The 23,518-nt window shown below is 38.6% G+C and overlaps 1 protein-coding gene across 6 annotated transcripts in view; it reads right to left on the bottom strand.

Moving 5' to 3' along the window:
* Positions 1-23,518, bottom strand: part of LOC149324013 (3',5'-cyclic-AMP phosphodiesterase 4D) — a 534,014-nt gene that overhangs the window by 24,507 nt on the left and 485,989 nt on the right. Inside the window, exon 1 of one of the 6 annotated variants that reach the window (XM_089495398.1) lies at positions 3,151-3,296. The exons of the other annotated variants lie outside the window; for them this stretch is intronic. Within the exon in view, the coding sequence (XP_089351524.1) occupies positions 3,151-3,198 (48 nt within the window). The 5' untranslated portion in view covers positions 3,199-3,296. Of the gene's footprint in view, positions 1-3,150; positions 3,297-23,518 lie in introns of those variants that run through there. 6 annotated transcript variants of the gene reach the window in all.

Here is a 23,518-nt window from a genome sequence, read left to right as displayed (position 1 = left end):
GCTGAAAAAGTGAGCATGGCTTATTTCTTCCCAAATATTGAAGGATCCACACCCCAGGAGCCCTCAACTGTATTCACAAGGAAGAAGATGGATCCCCTCATTCCAACTCTGCAGCAAGTGAAGTAGGGGGTTGGTTGGTTCAGAGATAGGCCCACTATCTCTCAAGCCATTTACTGCCTTAGGGTGAAGAGAGCGCTAACTCTCTTTATCTTTTCAGGTGGTCACAGGGGAAAGGATACCCCCCTCCGCACAACAAGACCAGTGCCAAAGTGCAATGGTAATTATCCAGTCAGGCCATTCCATTCTCAGTGGGCCCTGGTGGTGATATCTGTGTGTTATGGCAGCAATCTCAGTACCACTGGGTTGCTACATTCAGCTACTATCCCCACAATGCCCTAGAATTATGCCACATCAGAAGCATTGGCAGAAATATAAAAGGTAACTAGATCCAGGTACCAGGGCTACTGTAGTGCTGATCACACATACACTAAGAAGCCAACTCAAGACATGCATTAGCAATCAGTCTTAGCATAGAGCTGGGGTATAGGGGACCACACTTGGGACTATTATTTTTTTTGGATTACAGCCCCCAAAATCTCCTAGCCAGCATGTGCTGGCAAAGGTTCTGAGAAATGTACCTCAAAAAGTAACAATCCCCACCCTAGCTGTGACATTCCCAACATCATGCCACACTAAACATACCTCTTCTCTTCTCATTTGGAAGTTAAGTGGGGTCAGACCCACTTAGTATTTGTAAAATACACAAAGGGAATACCAGTGATTGCAAGGAATACCAGGACTAAGTATGTATCCTGCTTGGCACTTGGAGAGCTGTTGGCAGTCAGAAATGATGCTACCGGGCAAGAAGGTCCAGCACTCTGATTCAGAATAAAAAAGGCTCCTGTGTTCCTAATGCCAGCTCCTGATGCTGGTCCTAAACCCAACCCTAAATCTCACTACTACCTAAATGCAAAACGATTGTGTCAACACAGGGATGTATACCAGAGTTTTACAATGACCTTCCCTCCCACCCAACAACTCCATCTGAGATTCTTGCAATACATCAGTCAAAAAATCTGATAAGGCATCACTACTCTATATATTCGTAGAGTCCAGGTATTCTGGCCTGGGCAGCACAATATCTCTTCATGTTGGTCTTTGGTTGAGAAGGTTGTTCATAATCCTTCTTGTTAATGCTAGTCTTCAAGGATTACTCTCGGTGCTAAGAGACGGTTGTTATTGATGTGGTTCTGTTCCATACAGTCAAAAGGTAGAAGAGAAGCATCTCTATGACACAGTTATGACACTGCCATCTTTCTACCATGCCTGCTTTTCTTATAATGTTTCAATCTACAGACAAGGAAAAGGGACAGGGGATAGATACAGTATAACATGATCTGCATGTAAAGGTACATCTGCTGAGCTAAACCTATCCCTGTTTGCAAATTCAGCTTTGCTCTATCAATCCCTATCCATTTCTCACTGTTCCTTCCAAGTATTGCCCTGCCACTAACAACCCTGCAGTGTGCATTTTCTTTGAACCTGTAGTTGTGCAGTATCTTTAGACAACCACTTACATACGTATGTAGGAATCCAATAAAAGTTGGATGGCTGAAGTAATACTGCAATATAGTCTGGGACATTTTCTTTGGATTTTTTTAAAAAGACATTTGAAGGAAAACATTTGGTCTCTAGTGTTATTTATAATATTGTATGTTCTTTTTAATTGCTGCATCAAAATGACTAATTTACACCAGAGCAACCAATTCATAAACAAACTTTTCAGCTTTGGAAAAACAGATATTTCAGTTGCAAGTCTTTCAGGGGAAAGTATTTTAAATGAGAATATAGAAAGGGATTTTGCCTGTCCTGATGTAAATGTTTACAATGTTTGCAGGGTAGGATTTACTGAATAAGCTGAGACCAGAAAAGGATACCCCTGTCTCCACAGCGATTATGGAACTGACACTGATTATTTTAAAAAACAGTAACATTATTAACAAGAACACACTAACATGCCTGTACACTGCTGAAAGCATTTATTGTCATATGTCATTTGTTAAGGCTCTTATTACATTTGTTAAAATTTAATTAGCAATAAGTATATGAACTTAATGCTCTAAATAAATGACTCTTATACACGCCAGCAGCCTACTTGTTGGCTGCCATCCACAACTGTTTCCTACACTAGAGATGAAACTCTGGCCCCCTACATGCCATTGACATTACTCTGTAAGTCCCAACCAGAACAGCCAATGGTGAGATAGGAGTTGTATGATAGGAGTTGTAATTCATCATCATTTGTAGAGTCATGTTTCTTCACCCTTTCCCAGATCAAAGCTGTACAGGCTATGTGCCAAAGTAGTGATTATCTTCTAAGATTTGAGATGAGGGAAAGGGGTTGCCAGACACCATCCAACAAACACATTCTATTTAATTTTTATCCTTAAGATAATTTAAAGCCAGTATTAAGCAAATTAGCACATGAATATAAGGAGATGGAGATCATTTAAAAATGTAGGTGTATAATTAATTACCAGCCAAGAGGGGAGAAAGTAGTACACAGTTGTGCACCAGACTTACTCAGCACTGTATATACAATATACACAGCTCAGTATAACCAAACAGACACTATTCTGATTTTATTTCACAAAAGCCTTATAAATCAAGGTTGATTTTTGGCACCAGCACTCAAGGAGAAGACCATTTACAGCCACACAATATTTTGGAGAAGGCTTTAATCAATGTAAGCTGTGCACCACACAGAGGAAAACTGAAAATGTTATTTTAAAAAACCTTATTAACTGAAATCTTGAACGTATGTTTCTTTCAGTCATGACTGTTCTATATACTCCTTATCTAAGCTCTCCTTGCTTACAAGACTACAGCTTTATCTTCACCATAATGCAGCAATGTTACAGGCACATTTAGACATAAAATGGACAGCATACACCCACATTCCGGCCAATTACACATTACAAGTTATTTTAATATACCAATACAACCCTTCGTTCATAAGACAACAGACCAGCATACGAATTATTTACTCATTTCTGACATCTGGATCTGCAATTATACCAGCTCATTATTAATAGTTACATGAAATTAACACACAATTTAAATGGAAAAACAAACCCAAAACATTCCTACCTTTATGTAGCCCCAAGACACTGAAAGTAAATAGTTTGCTTCGGGCATTTTTGATTTTCTTTAGTGTGATCAATTTATGACAGAATTTTTCAGTCCTTTAGCTCTAACGGAGATATTTGGGGGGGGGGGGGGGGGGAAGAATCCTGGATTCTTTTAACTGAATTTTGTATCTTAGTCGTGCTGATCTATATATTCCCTACAAGTAGGTACACAAAAGAACGTCTAACTGCTACTCCAGTTGTGGGGATCTTCAGATTATATAAGAGCCATTTGCAAAATTCCAAAATGCTGTAGAATTCAAGGAGCTGATTGGAAAGATATACTGCAGGATCTGAAAAGAAATCTGAAGAGCAGGAAGATATCTGCATATTTCCAGAACACCATGACTTGATGAATTATGTATGTCAAGATGCTCAGCTGCTGGAAGAGACTTGTTCTATCAACAGACCACCAAACAAGGATCTGCAAGAAGGCTACAACCAGTGTCAAATAATCCCTCCCATAAACCTCAGATAGGAACCAATCACAATGCAGACAAAATGTATAAAAGCAGAAGAGAAAGCTTTGACATGTGTGTGCTAGTTTCTGATTGGTCAGCATGGGAAAATCTCTTGGGAACAGGGTAGTTCTCTTCTTTTGTGCTAACTGCCATTTAATAATAGCTCCCCTGCAGCATTACTTCAATGGAGACATGATTAATTAGCTTAAGTTTTTGTGTGTGTCAGTGGCATTTACTAGCTCAGTGAGAGGAGCTCACTGAATCCATTTAAAGAGGCAGAAGTTGCTATTTTGCTCAGGCTAAATGCCATTGGCTTAGAGTCTTTCTGTAATTTTAAAAAGCGAATGCTTCCCAAAGATTGTTGTTGTTGTTGTTATAAACATTCCAGTAAAATGAAAGACCTTTTGAAAATTTCAGCTAACCCTTAATTGAAACAATTCAACTACACTTCATTCAGACAGACTCAGTACAAATAAGCAGGATATTTATAAAAAGCCTTTGGTTAATCCAGTATCTGATGAAACAACATATAGTATGTCAGCAGAAATTAGAAAGTAATGCCTATGTGTGTCAACCTGTATGTACTATTTTAGGCTAAGTATATACATATATGCCAAGTTGTCATAATATAGCTATATAAACAAAGAAGCTGTAGTCAATGAAAAGGATGCTGTAGCACTGCAGCTTTCCCTCTTTGCGTCATCATGAACAGAATCAATTTACAAAGGGATTGCCATGTTAGTGTGCTGCAGCAAACACGACAGAGAATCCTGTAGCGCCTTAAAGACCAGCACTTTTATTGTGCTATTTGTTTTCTGTGGGTTAGCTCTCACTTCACTGGATGCATGATGTATTAACTTCAGCATAATCAGATACACTAAGTAATTTTGTAGCACCTATGAGACTAGCTGTGCAAAATAAGTTGTGGCATGAATTTTCGTAGACTTGGTTTAGTTCCTTGAGAATACCACATCTAACATGAACCTCTTTGAAACAAAAAGATGAAACATATGTCTAAAAGCAAAAGGTATGTTTTTCTTTGGAAAAACTACCATGGGAGGTCCACAATAAATGAAACATATACAATAAAACAAACACAGAATGGATTTTGTACCAATTACTTTGTGTTTATATTATACTTCTCCAAGACTTTTGGGTGTGTCACCTGAGCAACTACAAAGCATTTAAGGCAAGCCTGCCCTTTTATGTACTAAACCACAGTTTGGAAACTGGGGATGAAAGACTGCAGCTTGCCTAAAGACACTCTCCATAAACTAAAATTTAAACCAGGAATGTCTAATTTAAGCCGGGAGTGTACAATTCATAACTTGTGCCCTTACACACTACAGTGCAGGAATATATCAGTGAGCTGGTTCACACAGCATTAATACTATAATCTCGTATTCAATAGAGGAATGTGATTCTAAGAGTATAAACATTATGTTGCATAATAGTATCAAAAGCCTGTATAAACTACAGAACATTTTAGTGAGATGGTTCATATTGAAGAGCAATCCACAGTATGACATCATATAAGTAAGCATGAGGCTCACATACTGCCTCCACCCCTTCTGTAATATGCTCAGATTTAGTTACTTCCTCTTTAATGCAAAATGTAGTTGTGGTTTGAGCTTGCCCACCATACCAGGGCTGCAAACATCTTGAAACCACAATGTGCTGGTTTCACTAATAACAGCACTATATGGTTGATACCAGTGATTCTCAAACTTTGATCCTCCAGATGTTTTGGACTTCAGCTCCCAGAATTCCTGACAGGTGGCCAAACTTGTCTGGGGCCTCTGGGAGGTGAAGTCCAAAATCCTAGTAGACCAAAATTTGGGAACAAGTGGTTTATACCATTGCTAGTCAAAATGGTAGCCTTTGGAGCAGTGCTGATCCTCCAAACATTGGCTGCCAGTTCCTAATGAGTTTCAGGGAAAGAAAGAAACAACTGCAGCTATTTTCTGCACTTCATATCCTGAGAAATACTGAATTATACCATAGTCTGCCCTCCCCATATGTGGAGGATCTGTTCTGCACACACACACACCCCACGTATGGGGAAAAAGTATGCTCAAGCCCCATTGAAAATAATGGGCCACACACTCACGGTACGGGGTGCACACCCAATTATTTCTGCCGGGACTTGCCTTCTGCATAAGCTCAAAGCTGCAAAAGGCAAGCCCGCCTATGGGGAGGGCCGACTGTAAAGAAGAAATCATCAGAAGCACACAGGGGGAGGCATCAAAATCAAGACTTGCACAAAGCAATATTTAACCATGGTTTGGTGTTCCTTTTGAACTAACTCAGCATCTTTGATGAACCACAGCCGTTTTAAGGGGAGAAATGCCCCATTCCACATAATGGAGCACATATAGCACCTACGGCTTCCTGTACGTTCTGAGGCAATGAGGACAATTCAGAGGACTACTAGTGAAAAAGAATGGCAGGAATTAGAAAATTATAACCCCTATTATATGTTTATTTAGAACTATTATCCCAATCTTTGATCTAGAAGCCACCTTCATCTGTTTTAACCATCACATTTTCACTCTTTCCTTCCATCCATCCTCCCACTCACATGAAATTATTCATGTACTCCTGCTGTGAACCTTAACATTTCAGATCCAAATATTTTTCTATCTACTGTAGGTTCTTCTGAGCACACTCTGTTTATATGGGGCTGATCTCACCATACCAGTAAATAAACCATTTTTAATATATGTGTGTGTGTGTGTGTGTGTGCCTTTTGGAGGCCTGGGAGAGGCACATCGCATAGGGCCTACAGAGCTGCTAACAGAACTATTTTTGTCACCAGAATTGCTAAAGACAACATAGATGGCAAAAAGGCAAAGCTGGTGAATAGAAATTCAGCCTCTCTTTGGCTGCACGTAACATACATAAGGGGAGCAGGATGTTCAGAGATTATCCTCCTCAGGGACTATTTGCAGAAAACAGTGGAGTAACCTAATTCGAGGGCTGACACCACATTTAAAAGATTTAAGTAAACCAAAACAATAACGGTACACAAAGGTATCTTGCAGCACCTTTGAGTCTAATTGAAAGAGAGTAGCATAACCTTCATAGACTGATTCTGCGTACTGATCCAGGCTAACATGGCTGTATCTTGAATTCCACAGCAATAACTTGTTCAGATCCCACTCCCACTGCCAAGACCTACTTTACCTCTTTTGCAGTGGTACAGTGATACATTTAACAATTAACCAGAGCCCTGATAAATGCATATTCAGACAGGTTATTATTCAGGAAGGTGTAAAAGAAAATTGAAAGTAAACATTAATTATATACTAAATATTAAAGTGAAGGATTAAGGCAATAGGTAGAGATAATTATAGTAAATAAGGAGGGTTTGAAACACTGATGAAAATAAATTACAGGGTTAATATGTACATCACAGGCTACAAATGATGCTTTCTTCATATTACTTTCAGCTCATTGTAAAGAAAGTGTAGTCCACTTCCAATCCTGAAGGAGCATTATATGCCAAGAGAAAGGAACATTTTCACGTGCCATGTTTACATTTGTACGAAAGTAAATATTTGTGGATGTAGAAGAAAAAAATTAAATGCAGATGCTGCCATGGACCCCCAAAGAGGCTTGTTTATAGCTGTCACAGGTGAATGGAAACTATCAGGAGGATAACTCATAGAATCCCATTTGCGCCCCCCTCCTCCAGATATTTTAAATCCCTTGGAAAAATAATTAAGTTCAGCACAAATTACAGTCAGCTCTCCATAGCCAAGGATTCTTTATCCATGGATTCAAGCATCCAGGTCAGGAAAATATTTAAAAAGAATAAAACTATGTAGCAAGCCTTGATTCTGCCATTTTATATATTGAACACCATTTTACTATGCCATTCTATATGCTGAGACATGAGCATCCATGCATTTTGGTATCCAGGGGGGGCTGGTCCTGGAACAAAACCCCAAAGGATAACAAGGGTCTGCTGTACTGAGTAGAACTAGTAGCTGTGGAAGGAGTTTGTATCCTTTCTTATGCCCAATTAAGATCCAGTAAATTAAAGTAAGAACTCAGTAAAAAGATGTTACTCTTAGAGCATTTTTTTAATGTTCATTTTTTGTTGTTTGTTCTTAAAGTTGTGGAGATCACAACTTTTAGAACAAACAACAAATATACAAGCAAACAACAAATACTGTATACAATATCTGTCTGTGATCCCACAGGCAGATATTGTATATTTGTAGGTTTCCTCAACTCCCCCATTCCCAGTAAACAATGCTAAATTTGCATTGGCTATAACTAGTGGGAACAATCATGCAGCCTAATCCGACGTAGTATTGACAAGATTCTTATACATTTACTCTTGCCAAATTGCATACCTGCATCAAGTCAGATTTGCATACCTGTATCAAGCCTTTCATTTTAAAGTTTGGAAAAAGTTGAACCTTCTCCTATTAATTTTGGTCAAAAGGACAGAGTGACATAACACACTGACCAAAGTTCTGATGTGGCTGTGCCATCATGAAGTCAGAGGTTTTCATCCATCCTTTAATTTTGCATCTCTGGAAAAGTTTCCACAATGCTAGAGAAGCAAGCCATCACTATGGAAATTTTCTTAGCTTTTGGTGTGTGTACAACAGCTAGCTCAAGCCTCAAAACTCTACAGTTTCAAGAACAGAGCCAAATTCCCTCTTAATTTCAAAAAATACTGAACTTCTTATACTGGTGGCGCCACCAGGGAGAAACAGCCCTTCCCCATGCAGATCTATTTCCCTAATGGTATGAAACTGAGGACACATATGCCCCCCACCAAGAATAAGATGGTGAAGAGACAGCTAAATGAGACTTAAGAAACAGAGATGAGTAGACAAGAGGGTAGCATGAGACATGCTGGTTCAATCTCTTCAGAGAAGCTTTTCTGTGACTCTGACCTAGATCCTGCATACAAGAGTCTTTTAAAAATGAGACAGTATTTAGACCTAAAGAAAATAATCCCAAAATGCCATTTACATTAACAATCTCTACTGGTTCTAGGTGAGGCAATTCAACTGTTTAAATGTGACGCTCTGTGGACACTTGAAAAGGGACCTCTAGAATAGCTTTAGTGGAAATTAATATGCTGCAAAAACATTATAATTGTGTCTTTTCATTAGGAGTATGACTTGCATAATATACTGCAATTCATGAATGCTCACCCTCATATTCCTATGTGCGTACAACCTACATTCTAGGGCTGAGTAGAAAATCTGATGCCCACCTGGTGCTTTGGACCATAATTCCCATTAGCCCCAGCTGCTTGCCCAATGATCAGGGATTAAGGTAGCTGTAATCCTGAAGAATTGTTTGCACCAAGTTGCTGATTCCTTTAGTAGGGCACAATATGAACCAGATGTCAAAAACAAGTAAATATGATTGGACAGAGGGAAAGTTGATTAAAAGTGTTATAAAGCTAAAGAGTAGTATTATTTAAATCACAACTGAATATGAAATGTGATCTTTAATAATGGAGCAAACAAATGGGTTTTGTGTTGCAAAGCAGCACTAAGGGATTCCTCCAAAAGGGAACAATATTTTGCAGCAAGTTAATTTTGTGCATGTTAAATTTGTTATTTAGACATAACATGTTTTATTACTAAAACTGTCTGAATTATTCACTTACACTACAATTGTATACAATAATTGTCCCCAAACTGTGCCCTTAAGAGATCTTGGACTTCAGCTTGAGGTATTGGCTGCTTTGAAGTTTAGACGTTTTAGTTCTCAATCTGTGTTTTAGCAAACCTTTAAGGTTCTTGGGATCTTTCAGTGTTAGCAGCATTAATGGCGAATAACAGTGTGGTTATCCTAGATGGCAACTTGCATCTATTAGGCAATTTATCCTGTACTATGCATGAGGTTGCCAACATTTTGATCAATGCCAGATTTCAGGATCATGTGACTTAGATGTATAAGCTTCACATTTTTTGATTCCAACCTGGGTATGATCTCAGTTGCTAGTAATTACTGTTAAAACAGCTAAACAGTTGGGGGCCAGACTACCTTAGAAACTACATCTGCCTATATGGGATTCATCTGCACTGCAGAATTAATGCTGTTTGACACCACCCTATCTGCCATAGCACAATGCTATGGGATTCTTGAATTTGTAGTTCTGTGAGATATTTAGCCTTTCTGGCAAGAGAGCTCTGGTGTCACAACAAACTACAAATCCCAAGATTCCATAGGATGGAGCCATGACAGTTAAAGCAGTATCCAACTGCATTAATTCTGTCGTGTGCTCACAAAAGACATTCCACCTGGTGAGGGCCTTTTGAAAATAAATGCTAATTTTATTTTACTGTTTTTTTCTTCTTTAGCTGCCCTACTGTTTTAATAGATACTGTTGCTTATAGCTTTAAAAAGATGCTTCCATGATTTTATGTTGTTTGATGGTAGCTGTTTTTCAGCAAGAAAATGGGACACAATTTTCAAAAATAAATGTGTACTGTATCTGCAAGAAAGTGTTCTAGGTCCAAATGGGGAAGTGCCTGCCAGTGCACTTAGGGAGGCCTGCAAACCCAAGATGGCACCCTTCACAAAGCAAATGTTTGCTCTAGAACACACACTTCAGAAGCCTTCTTGTTCAACCAAAGTTCTCAGTAAACATTGTGATGTAAATATTATTTTTGAAGGTAAAATACTCTAAAACCATAGCATACTGCATACTGCTCTATTGTGAAACATTCCTTAGGAAGAGTGGGGTAGAGAGGACCCAACATGTATTCATATTATACTCATAATACAGTGAAACCCCAACCCTCTGTTCACTCAGAGGAAAGCACCAGTAGGTTTAATGAGACTGGCCTCAAGGTAAGCATGTACAGGATTGCAGCCTCAATTGCTCTTGCAGACTGTGCGAATTCAGAATAGTTCTATTTCATTTTGTTTGTACTTACTGCCCTCTAGTGATGGCAATAATAGTTTAAAGTAGCTTTTTGAAAAGTTTTGTTATACACTGCAGACCATTTAGTAACAGTTGCTTTTCTTTTCAAAATGTTTTGTTTCATATTTCCCATCAGGCAGCCAGGCATGAGGTTGACAGAATACCTTACATCTGAGACATAATTCTTCCTGCATGCTGAAAACTAATGGGTATAAGTCCTGTTTGTCTATACATAGAAAGTGAGACCTCTCCATAAAACAGTTCTCAGAAGCTGAAAAAAGAGCAGGCCTTGCATTACAAAGTCCTTTTATACTGACATGTATTTCACTTGTTTATGTTTTATAAAGAGGAAAAAATGAGACAGCTTTTGCTCTTAAATATATTGTTTTGCTTAACTCTCTTAAACATTATCCAACCCATCTTCACGAAAAGCAGATCTGATAAATAGCATAACAAATACTGTTCCTAGGTATCACACTTACTGACAAGAGCTACGGTCCCCAAGTTACCATTATTAATAAATCTCAAGATCTAAAAGATTTTCAACCTTCCTCCCACCAATCCACATTTAACAGAGAACCATGGTTAATTCTAAATTTGAACTGCAGGCCTTCAATCATGAACACATAGAAGTGGAAACTAATGGCTCAATGCCATGAATGCCACAACAAACAAAAAATCCCAGTATTCCATAGGATGGAGCTAGGAGAGTTGAAGTGGTGTCAAACTGTATTATTTCTCAGTGTAGATTATGGGGCAATACAGATGGGCATCTCCACGACACATCTTTCCGCCCCCATCGGCACTGTGCCAACCCCACAGCTCAGCACCAATGCGGGACTTGTTTTTAGAAGTGCCATAATGGCGCTCACCCACATTGATGATGTTGGGCGCAAGGATGCCTGTGCATCATCATCAAGTGCCCCATGTGGGCAGGGCACCAGCAAGATGGCACATGGGCTCCACTAGAAGGGCTGGGTGCATATGGCCACTCCAGAGCCCTAAAATTGGCTCCATGATGACACTTTGGTCTGTCTGTATAGGGCCTAACAAAGTCTGAGTGGCTTCAGCCATTAGACATGAATTTTTTTAATTTTTTTTTAATTTATATGATCAAGTGAATTACAAATACAACAATATATACTCTATATATACCAAATACATTGCTTTGGGCGGTGTGCATCAGGCCTATGTCTGAGTGGCTTCAGTCATTACACATGAAAATTTTTCAAGTTTAGACTTTATGCCTGAGACTTCATCTAGTGGGCCTACCATATTTAGGCTCAGACTAAATATGTGACTTTATTCCTTGTGAGTGGCAAACAGTACGAAACTTCCAGATTGGCTAGGCATGGCATGAAAATTCATCCTGTCTTACTATAGTTGTCTGGTCAACAGAACAGTACTTTCTCTATGGGAGTACTTAGGACTCTTTAATTTTTTGGTGTGGATGTAGAGACTTCAATGCATATGGTAGAGTGGGGGGAGATTTAAACAACAACAACAATCCTCTCTTACTCCCTTCCAAGAATAACTTGGAACCACATTATAGATTGAACAAAAATTTAGAGATTGAATTGAAAGTAGGATGCTCTTATTTCAGGGGGAAAAATGTAGTGATACAGGGCTTTATATACAATACCAGAAGCTAATTTTAAATGTTTATTATTGCACCAAAGACCCCATTTCAGTGTGCACACAGTGTCAGGTAGAAGGTCTAGAAGGTACTGGTAAAAAGGAAAGTATAACCTGTTGTGCCTTTTGATTTATTTTTTAAAAGGACTGTTAGTGCAGACTGCAATAAAAGTGCAAAGCAATAAATAAAATTTCTAAATTAAAAAAAAATAAGTAATGACAACAATAAAAATAGTCTCACATAATAAAATGGGGAAAAACAACAACCAAGGATTTTCACTCAATCGTCCATAAACTATATTATCCTGTACATTGTTGTTGTGTGCCCTCCAGTCATTTCTGATTTATGGCAATACTAAGGAGAACCTATCATGGGGTTTCCTTGGCAAGTTTCCTCAGAAGGGGCCTACCATTGCCATCTTCTGAGGTTGAGACAGTGTGACTTGCCCAGGATCAACCAGTGGGTTTCATGGCCAAGTGGGGATTCAAACCTTGTTCTCCAGAGTCACAGTCCAGTGCTCAAACCACTATACTACAGTGGATCCTGCATATTACAAGCACATTATAACATGATTTCTGAGCATCCCAAGGAGAAATCCAAATCCCAAATTATGCCACAAGAGGGCCACACCTCATCAGCTTATTTTATTATTATTATGTTGGCCAAGCGTCTACTTCCAGAACCATGTTAGTAAAGCTTAGGAAGGGAAACTATGCTGTTTCTACACATCATTTGCTAGGATAATTTGTTATATGGTACATTTCTGAAATGATAATAATGAAAATAGTATTTCTGGCTCTGTGCCTATAACTGTTCCTCTGTTCTTCTAATTTTACTATCAATAAAGTCAGCATCCAAGAACAAAGGTCTTCTTTGTGGTTTTTGCAGAGCAGCTAGGATCATTTAGATCTTAAAACTCAGAATCTAAATGTTAAGTTGTAATTTTAAAAAACTTCAGTTTTTTCAGTGAACATAGTATTAATCAATGGGGAGGAGCAAAAAGGTGAAATATGCCACCTCACTGATGCACATCTTTCTCTTTTTAATGGGAAGCCGGTATAATACTAGTAGTTCTCATTTCTAATGATATTTCCCGTTTGGTGATCCAAGTAAAACCACTCATCTCAATCTTTAACAAGCTTCCAACAAACAAAAAGCTTTGGTATCATGGCAGAATACAAAATTCATAAACCAGTGCATGAATTACTCAAATAATCATGTCTGTGAATGGGGTAAATTTGGTTAAGTATGATCTTACTGGTCGTTTTAGGATTAAACAAACTGTTCATTCTTTTTTTAAAAAAGATGACAGGCAGAGTGGATGTTGAAGAACTTTCACATTGCTCAAAATATGGCCTGAGGGTAACAGGATACAACTACCATTGCTATAATTAAGGAGTTCTTGATTTGTTTGATGTCTGGCTGGTACATTCTTGGAAGGTCACAGTATGGTGTCGTGGATTGAGTGTTGGACCAGAACACTGAGAGACCAGAGTTCAAATCCTTGCTCAACCATGGAAACACAATAGGTGACCTTTGGCAAGTCACACTCTTTTAGCCTCAAAGGAAAACAAAGGAAAAATCCCTCTGAACAATTTCTGCCAAGAAAACCCCATAATAGATTCTCCTTAGGGGCATCATAAGTCAAAAATGACTTGAAGGCACACAATAGCAACAACAACAAATGCTCCTTTGTGTTCTATGGAAGACATAGTCACTGATTGGAGGTCAGGCAAGGTATAAAATTAATAAATAATATAAAAAATAATTGCTTCTCTCAGTGAGGACTGAATCTTGCATTATGAGAGGTATTCTGTAGGTTTTGCAGCTACATAAGAATGAATGGCAACCATGCATTTCTGAAATAGAAAATGAATAGGTACACCGAGGATATAATAATAATAATAATAATAATAATAATAATAATAATAATAATAATTTGTTTTATTTATATACCACTATTCCAAAGATCATAGCAAGTAAGCTAATTTGACCCCAACAGTCTGGGTACTCATTTTAGCGACCTCGGAAGGATGCAAGCCTGAGTCAAGCTTGGGCCCTTTTGCTGGTCTTGAACTCGCAACCTTGTGGTTTTGAGTGAATGGCTGCAGTACAGGCATTTAACCACTGTGCCACCAGGGCTCCATTATGGGTATTAAAGCTGGGCCCTGCCTGATTGTCCCATCCACTGATAATTAAACCTGCTCCAATATAAAATTGCATCTCATGTTTGTTTCTTGTTCACACACTTCTGTATCCTTCTCATTCCTCAACCGAAAAATCTTTTCTTCTCATCAACCCTGTAAATTTGCTGTAATTTGAGAGGTAGGTAATCTTGCAAAAACTGCACAGTAAACTTCTTTGTCTGGCATTAAGATTAGTTTTATTAGTCCAAACACAACAATCTAGACACTGTATAGAACCAAGTCATTTTTGAAATGGGAAACCCACTGGTGACCTTGGAGGAAGGTAAAGGAAAACCTCATCTGAACATATCTTGCCAAGAAAACCGTGTGATAGGTTTGCCTGAGGTTCTCCACATGTCAGAAATGATTTGAAGGCACACAACAGCAACAAACTCTCATATCTGAAAAAGACATATAAATTTTACTTTTAAGAATAGTTTCATCTAGTCTCTTTCAGAACTGCATGCTGTAAGGGCAACTTTTATCAATAAACAGATGTGTCAGTCCATTAAGAAAAGATACCATGAGACAAAACAAAATTAAGATGGCAATGCAAGCCTATGCAAGCACTATTTCATCAGAGGAAGTAAAATGAACTTAAATAAAGTGGAAAGACAGAGAAAGGTCAGCATGCTAAAACCATAGAAAACCAGAAGTGTGAGAAGCAGCTTCTTGAAGCCAGGGCATCTAGGGTCAAGATTTAAGAGTTGCTGATGTTAGTTCTGCGGCAGTATGTGCAAGCATTTGAACAGAAACAGACCATGAAGTAGCACGTCTGGAATGAGTGACATTAGACCTTGACAGAATGCTAACAGTCTCAAAAGCAATTCCTAAAACATGTGGACAGATAAAAGGCAGTATCAGTCCTATACTTAAGGTCAGGAAGAGATGCGAGTATGGTTGCCATAATTCTCTACTAAAAACCGAGACAAAATGTAGGACAAAATTTAGACCAAAATGTAGGACAATTGTAGGATAAAATTTAGCCCAAAATTGAGAACCTTAAATGTCCTACATTTTGGGCTAAATTTTATCGTACAATTGGCCTAGATTTTGGTCTAAATTTTGTCCTACATTTTGTCCCGGTTTTTAGTAGAGAATTATGGCAACCCTAGCATGCGAGTAAACACCAAAACAGGAATTCTTAAACAACATTGTAAAAGTCACTCTCCTGAACCAAAACACATATATAAATGGTGAGCTTTTAAGATTGAGGAGTTGGAAAATTCCTTTCTCATCATGTGGGAGGGGTGAAACTACCACTCTTATGTTCAGTTACCTGACCAATAATTCTGGCTGCACTGAGATCCCAAAAACCAAAAAATTCAGCCAATTTCAACAGGATGCTAAGGCTCCTTTTTGCTTGGATTGTGCCCTAGAATCATAATTCTGAGGCAGCCAAGCAGGAACCGTGATTCTACCTAAAAGAAATAAAACAAGCCAACAACAAAAAACCCAGCATGATATCCTCACCTCCTCACCCCTCGTGTAAAAGGCCATTCTGTTTAGGGCACATAATAATGTAACATTTGCACTGTTTTCTCTATATTCAAAAGAATCTCAGAACCAGAAGCTAAAGCCATATTTACAGTTACTCATCCTGTATTTTTTAGTACGTGTCTAGCTTTGAAAGATAGATTTAGTCATGTAGTAGTGAGATAACTTTATAAAGAATAAAATACAACTTATTTCTGGGAAAGAGAGTAAGCATAAATTCCACCTGGAAATCAGGGTTTGAAGATTCAAAATGTTTCTATTTAAACTTATGCAAGGCTTATCTGACCTGGTTATTTCATTTCATGTGTATAATGTTCATTTTGAATATTTTTTTTACTGAAACATTTTTTTAAATAGCGAAAACCTACCCTATTTTCCCCATATTATTTCTAATTTTGGTACCAAAGTCTGTTAAATTAGGAAAGTCTAGGGACACATCTACTCCATAAACTGAGGTATACCTGTATTTAGACACATCATGAGAATGTGTGAGTCATTGTAGAAAACAGTAATGCTGGGAAAGGTGGAGGGAATAGAGGAAGGCCACATGCTAGATGGATGGACTCTGTTAAAGAGGTCATGGATATGAATTTACAGGACCTAAGAAGCAGTGGACAGAGACTTTTGGAGATGCCTCACCCTCAGGGCCACCATGGGTTGACATTGACCTGAGGGCAGTTAACAGCAAACCTGTACCAAAACACTTCAACAGGGAGACAAAGACCTGCTTCAGCTGGGCAGCCATCTGAGATCACCATTTGAAGCAAACCTAGTAGTAATTTGAGCATGATTTTTCAGCATGATTACCGTATATACTCATGTATAAGTCGACCTCATGTATAAGCTGAGGGCAGTTTTGGGATCCAAAATCATGGATTTTGATATGACCCATGGATAAGTCGAGGGGCAAACACTGGAGGATGTTACAAAAAATCTGAAGGGGGGGGGGAACAAAGCACCACTTCCCTCCCTATATCTCACTCTCTGGACCTCTCCCAAGCATCAGTCTCAGCATGGAAAAGGGGAAACAAACCTCAGCATGCACACGCCACACACACACACACACTTCCCCTTACCAAAAGCATCTCCAAGGCACATGGCTTGCAAAAAGGAGGGCAGACCCCACTGTCTCTCTGCTTGTCACCCCCAGGACTCCAAGGTTCAGGCTTGAAGAAATAGAGGACAGGCCTTTCTCTCTCTGCTTTTCACCCCCAGGACTCCAAGGCTCATAGCTAGCAGAAATGGAGGACAAACCTTTCTCTCTGTGTCCTTCTCACCCCCAGGACTTCCAGGCAAAATGGGGGTACAAGCCAGGGCATACTTTCTGTGTGTTCCTTTCCTCAGCAAGTAAGTTGCAGCTTGTTAGGTCTGGCTGCGCGTAGGGTTGCCATAATTCACTACCACCAAACTGGGACAAAATGTAGAAAAATGTAGGACAAAATCAAGGATAAAATGTAGGGCAAAATTTAGCCCAAAATGTAGGACATTAAAAAAATGGAGTACACAACCAACTAAAAGCAAAAAAAAAAATAAAAAAAAAAAATAATATATATTAAAAAAACATTAATATAAATCTTTATATCTTAGAGATCTTGTTGCACCTCTGAGACTAAATGCATCTGAGGAAGCAGACTCTTTCAGTTAATAATAATGATAATAATAATAATAATAATAATAATAATAATAAGGGACATGTAGATTTTGGAGCACCTCTGAGACCAAATGCATCTGAGGAAGCAGACTCTGTCAGATAATAATAATAATAATAATAATAATAATAATAATAATAATATAGAATTAAGGGACATTAGGAGGCAGTGGTAGAGAAGGACCAGGGTTTGATCTGTTGCTTGGACATAAACATACCCCACTGGGCTAAATCACACTCTCTCTGCCTCAGGGGTGGCAATGGCAACCCCTCTCTTTGCAAAGCCCTAGGGAAAGTCCTTCTCTCTCACCCTCAGAGGATGCAATGGCAACCCCTCCCTGAAGAAACCTAGCCAAACCCTGGGGAAACCTTTCCTTCCTTCCTTCCTTCTCCCTCCAGAGAGAGTCCGACTCCTACCAGGCAGTGCCTCAGCCTCTGCCTTCCTCCTCCACAGCTCTCTCTGTAGTCCTCCCGGCATGGCTGAATGGAAAGCTCCTCCTCCTCCTCCCTGCCTGGCCAATGGGGAATGGAGGAGCTGGGAGCTTGGCTGCAGCCTCTCCAAAACAAACGGAGGCTGGCGCCGGGGCTTCAAACAGGGAGCCGTTACAAGACTACAGAGAAAGGTGGGCACTTCGTCTTTCACAAAATTTATTAGCATTAACTCATTGACCCTTCCATAAGTCTACCCAGGATTTTGAAGTTCATTTTGGGGCATAAATTTTTCGACTTATAGTTGAGTATATACGGTACATCAATGCCTTGAATGAAGCACTGCAGAAATTTCATTCACTTCCATGAAAGCTGGACAGGTGGACATTTTCCTTGGTGTTATTAAGAAGTTCAGCCATGACAGCTGGGTTTCATGCTTTGTTTTTGAAAACAATGGTCCCGGCATCTTATCTAGAAAATGGAGACAAGAAATTGTGCTTTCCCAAATAAGGAATAAACTAGCATCTTCCCTGCTCTTTATTTGACGATTCCTTGTCTCTCCTTTCTTGCCCTAGATGGAGCAAGATTTTAAGGAAACAAACTATTGGTCCACTGGCAGGTAGAGCAAACTAATCAATATTTTCATTATATAAATATTTTTGGCAAAATAAATGTATAATCCTTATGTTTAAACTTTCCAGTGTCCTTGGGTTAATAACCCCAATAGCACAATATATATTCTGCTGTGAGTGTGCATTACACTTCTGCAAAAATTTCTACTAATTCCGTGTTGTGAATACAGATATGATGAATGCGTGGTGGAAGGCCTATGATCAATGTTTCAATGTTTAAAGACTCTGTCCCCTATAATCATTTGGGTGTCAAAAGTTCTTTAAAAGAAGGAAATGTAGCCTTTTGGATATTTAACACTACAGTGACTAGGTGCCTTTATACTTGTAATGAATTTTTAAAAAAGTAATGATATACCAGCATTTATAACTACAAAAGAAGAGCCCTGCTGCATCAGACAAAAGATTTATTTAGTTCAACACTTACTTCACAGAGTGACCAACTGAAAGGAACCAGTCTCTTCCACCATGGAGTTCCTAAGTGGTATACATAAAATTCTTACACAGTCTCACATCCAGATACCAATCACACCCAGACCTGTTTAGCTTCCATGAAGGTTCTACATCATGTGCCTGCATATCATGCCATGGGATCAACACTTTTCTTAAATGCTAGTATGTTTCCTATTAACATTCTATTAGCATGGATTGCCATAAATGAAACAAAGAAATTAAATGTACTTTAATACCAGAAGAAGAAGAAAAATAACAAAGAAGACTTTAATATCAGGCCTGCAATGAAGCTGCAGGATTAGTCTCCCCTCCCCCCACCTGCTCCTCCAATTTGAAAAAAGTATTCCTGTTAAATTCTTTTTGTGTCACTTTTTTTTAGCTACCACTCCATGGACTGCTAGGTAACAGAGCTAACACAAAAACAAACAAACTCAGTAGGGCCCCAACATGTACATGCCAGAGCAAAAGCCTATAAATCACCCTGAGTAGATATCAGTATTTCAAAGGCACATTGCAAGCTGGTTCACATAGACTTGTTGATTCAAGCTTCAGTTGCTATTAAAGCATGACTATCATCCCCCTTTCTGCAAAGGGTAACTGGATGGTATTACTATTCCTGTGCAAGAACAAATTTGAGTACTGGCTTACTCCAAAAGTTTATTCCATTTTGTATGCTGAGTATATACTCAATATATATTTTTTAAATTTTATATTATTAGTGTAAAACATTGTCCCAGTATTAAAAATTCTTGCCATATAGCTTCTGGGTTGATTACCGTTTAGTCTGTTATTGAGATATTCAATGGAAAAAGAGAGTCATATATAAATAGGAAACAGAGAGGTACCATGTCTTCAGCTACATAAATATTCTGGAAGGGCGATCGTATAACAACTACTCAGAAGTAACTCATACAGAATTCAATGAAGCTCACTTGCAGATAAGTGTGCATAGAATTGTAGCCAAAGCTTCCAAAGCAAAAACTAGTGTTTTATAATCATGAACAGATTTTGGACTAACACATGTAACTACACAGTTTGTTGTTTTACCCCCTCCACACCAAATAGTTACATTTAATGCTAAGGAAATGGTGATGTTATAAGGAGTTAAACTCCTGCACTTTTGCAATCTTAAAGCTACTATATCATACTGGACAAAACCAGATATACTGCCCTGGGCTTTTCCTGCTAACAGTTAACTGGGCAATAATGTATACTGCTAGTGTGAGAATTTATGCTAAAGACAGGCAAAAAGAATGGGCAAGGAAGCTGTGTAACTGTAATAGCCCTTTTCAGGAACTATGTCAATGGCTTTATAGCTGTAATTTATTTGCCACATTTGCAGTTTGCCTTTCTTCCATCATAGGAGTCCATGACATTCCCAGATGGTCTCCCATTCAAGCACTGAGAACCACTTAGTTTGAACAAAATGGCTGTAGCATGTGGTCACTGGAAACTGGAAAGGCCTGACAACTAACATTTGATGGTGAACTATTTCCTGACCACCTGCACTCTTCTACCTGTTGACCACCGCTTTACAGTGAGGGACTGTGTCTTTCCAGTTTACGTAATACTAGATGCTAAAACCATATGAGTAGTATCAGGCACACACAAGTGAGAGAGAAAAAAATGTGTGGAAGGACATAAAAAAGGGTTCACCCCAAATTTAGAAATACTGAATCTAATCCAGACTACTCAAATAACGTTTGTGAAAACCTGAACATTCAAAAACACCATGAAAAGATGAAAGTGAATGCTGTTGCTTATATAGCCAAAGCAGCACTACCCACTGGCAACAGGGAAATATGAGTAAGTTTGAGGGAATTAGCAGGTTTAAAGGAATTGTAAGATTTGCTATGTTCAAAGTTTTTTGTTTTTTGTTTTTTTAAAGAAAAAAGTGGATGAGACTGTTCCCCAAACAACGTGTAGCCACAGAATTTGGCTGATGAAATATTCATTTGCTAGTGGAGGCGGGAGGGAGGAATAGAAAATTTGTGGAGAGGCAAAATGGAAGATCTGGAATGCTGAAAAACAGCACTGCACACTGATCAAACGTATTAAATTTTCACCATGTTAGTTAGAAGTTATCACATTACTGGTAGTTCTCAGTTCATGAAAACCCTTAAAGCATATGCCTGTGTGTGTGTGTGTGTGTGTGTGTGTTGGCCCCATTGGTCCTCCAGATATTCTAGACTTCAGCTTTCAGAAGCCCTACCCACAATGGCCAGTTGTAAGGGATTATGGAAACTGTAATTCAATAACCTAGCTGTACTGCACTTTGAAAATTAAAAGGTTTGCTATGGTCCAGAGCTCACTAGTCAAAGAACATGGTAAAGCTATTTTTTGGTCTACAACTTAAAAGCATCTGCTACATGCTGTGCCACTGGCCATGCTGGGATTCTGGAAGATGCAGCCCTAATAAACAACCTTCCCTAGCTTTATATATTATACACAAGGGAGAGAGAGAAGGTGAGGAGAAGCAGTGCAGACAAGAAATGCAAGAGGACCAGTAGTGTTGTGACAATTCTACATAAATCTCAACTGCATACAGTTAATCTGTGAAAGCACAATCTTCCAATGCTTTCTGCAATAGTTTCACATTTGCAGATAATGATGGAGGAGAATCTAATAGTCTTGTTGAATCTATCTCAGTGAATGCCACCAACAAATCTACTGATACATTCTACTTCAGCAATGTAACACTAAAATTGACCTTTCCAGTTTGTTCTTCCTAAAACATGGTGCTTTTCAGGTCATCAACAGAGTGTCCTGGGAGACTATAAATGTTCTTACACTTATTTCGGAACACTGATGTATTTTGGTGTGAGATTTGTGTGCACTTATCCTTCCTCATCAAAAGCAACCTTTTGTCCTACAGAAAGAGGAGGACAGTGCTGGCAGGTAATGGCTTATACCACAGTAGAAGATGAATTGGTAAATGCAATTTTGTTGCAGTTTTCCCCAGTCTGTTACCTCCAAATGTATTGGTCTATATGTCCTACCAGCACTGACATTGTCATGCTGGCTGGGAATGACAGAACTTGTAGTATGACACATCTGGAGGGCACCACACTGGGGAAGATTGCATCAATAGTATGGTGGCAGAAGGGAACTACTATCATCTCCATTATTATTGTCTCCTACAAGAACTAGCTATACAGCATCTGTGATTTACAGCCCATCTTGTACCATGATATTTCATTTACAGAGTATGGTCTTGGATATGGTCTTGCTTATAATGTATTGGTTATACTACACAGAGATACGCAGGTTCTTCAAAAGCATAGTTTCTATTAAAAGTCCTCAGATCCATCCAAGTAATATTATCACTGGAGCTAGTTAGTTATTAAGGGCTCATTTACAGTTCTTCCTCCAATGTGATACATGCTGTCACCTGCTATCAATGTTCTCCTCTTCTCTAACTATGGGGGTGACAAAGAATGTAGTGGGCTTTGTAAGTGAATGGACAGATACAAATCTGAAACTGTAGTACCGCAGCTTCTAAAAAGCAGAGCAAAGACATTCTGAGTCTCTCAGGATATTCTGCCATTGACCCCTCTTCTTCAGTATAAACACTTCAAATAAAGACTCCAGTCTGAAATTATTAAACTATCACCAAATTTGATTCTAATCACTTAGTTCTCAAATGAGATTACAGATTCCACTTCCACTACAGAGACGAAAATTAGCACAGCAAAAGTTGAGTGATTGTGTTATCACTAATCATCATCATATTGCTTATCTATGGCATATTTGCATGGGCATGTCAAACACCTAGTACACCTCTTGCATTTCAGTTATTTATTTCAAATCCTTTGGCTTGTCTCCCTCTCACTTCCCACCTTTCTGTCCCCTTTGTATATAATGTACACATACATCTTCAAAATAAAGAGAATGCTTTGTGCATCTGATAAAGTGGGCTCTGGTTCAGAAAAGCTTCTTTGCAATAAATCCATTAGTCAGTACAGTTCTACAATTTGAAATCCCAAATGTGCTCAATCCACTCTTAACTTCAGTAAAAGGATATGAGGATATGAAAACTATTAATTCTAGCAGCTTCATTAAAAGAACCTAGTAGGTATTTATTGTTAAATAATCAACAAGACATATGTTCCATACAGCTAGATCACAACCATTTAAAACACACACTGATTTTCCTTTGATATCGAAGAATGGAGAGTGAGAAAGAGAAAAGAGAATAATTTAACATGCTGGAAAGTCAGTTACAAATATATGTATATATAATTTCAAATTGGTGAAATTTGCATTAATAAATATTGATGATAGTAAAAGCTTGTTCAGTGCTTTGATTGAACAAACTTCAGCATATTTGTGTTGCTTGTCTGCAAGTCATTTCAGACATATGGTGACTTTAAGGCAAACCTTATAACAGGGGTTTCTTGGCACATTTCTTCAGAGGGGATTTGCCATTGCCATCCTCTGAGGCTGTGAAAGTGTCACTTGCCCAAGGTCACCCAATGGTTTTA

The sequence above is a fragment of the Sceloporus occidentalis genome, unplaced genomic scaffold (assembly GCF_023333645.1).
Source record: "Sceloporus occidentalis isolate IW3139 unplaced genomic scaffold, rSceOcc1.0.p SCAF_1, whole genome shotgun sequence".
NCBI lineage: Eukaryota > Metazoa > Chordata > Lepidosauria > Squamata > Phrynosomatidae > Sceloporus > Sceloporus occidentalis.
The sequence above is the reverse complement of the archived record's forward strand: the minus strand, read 5'-3'. Positions and strand labels throughout refer to the sequence as shown.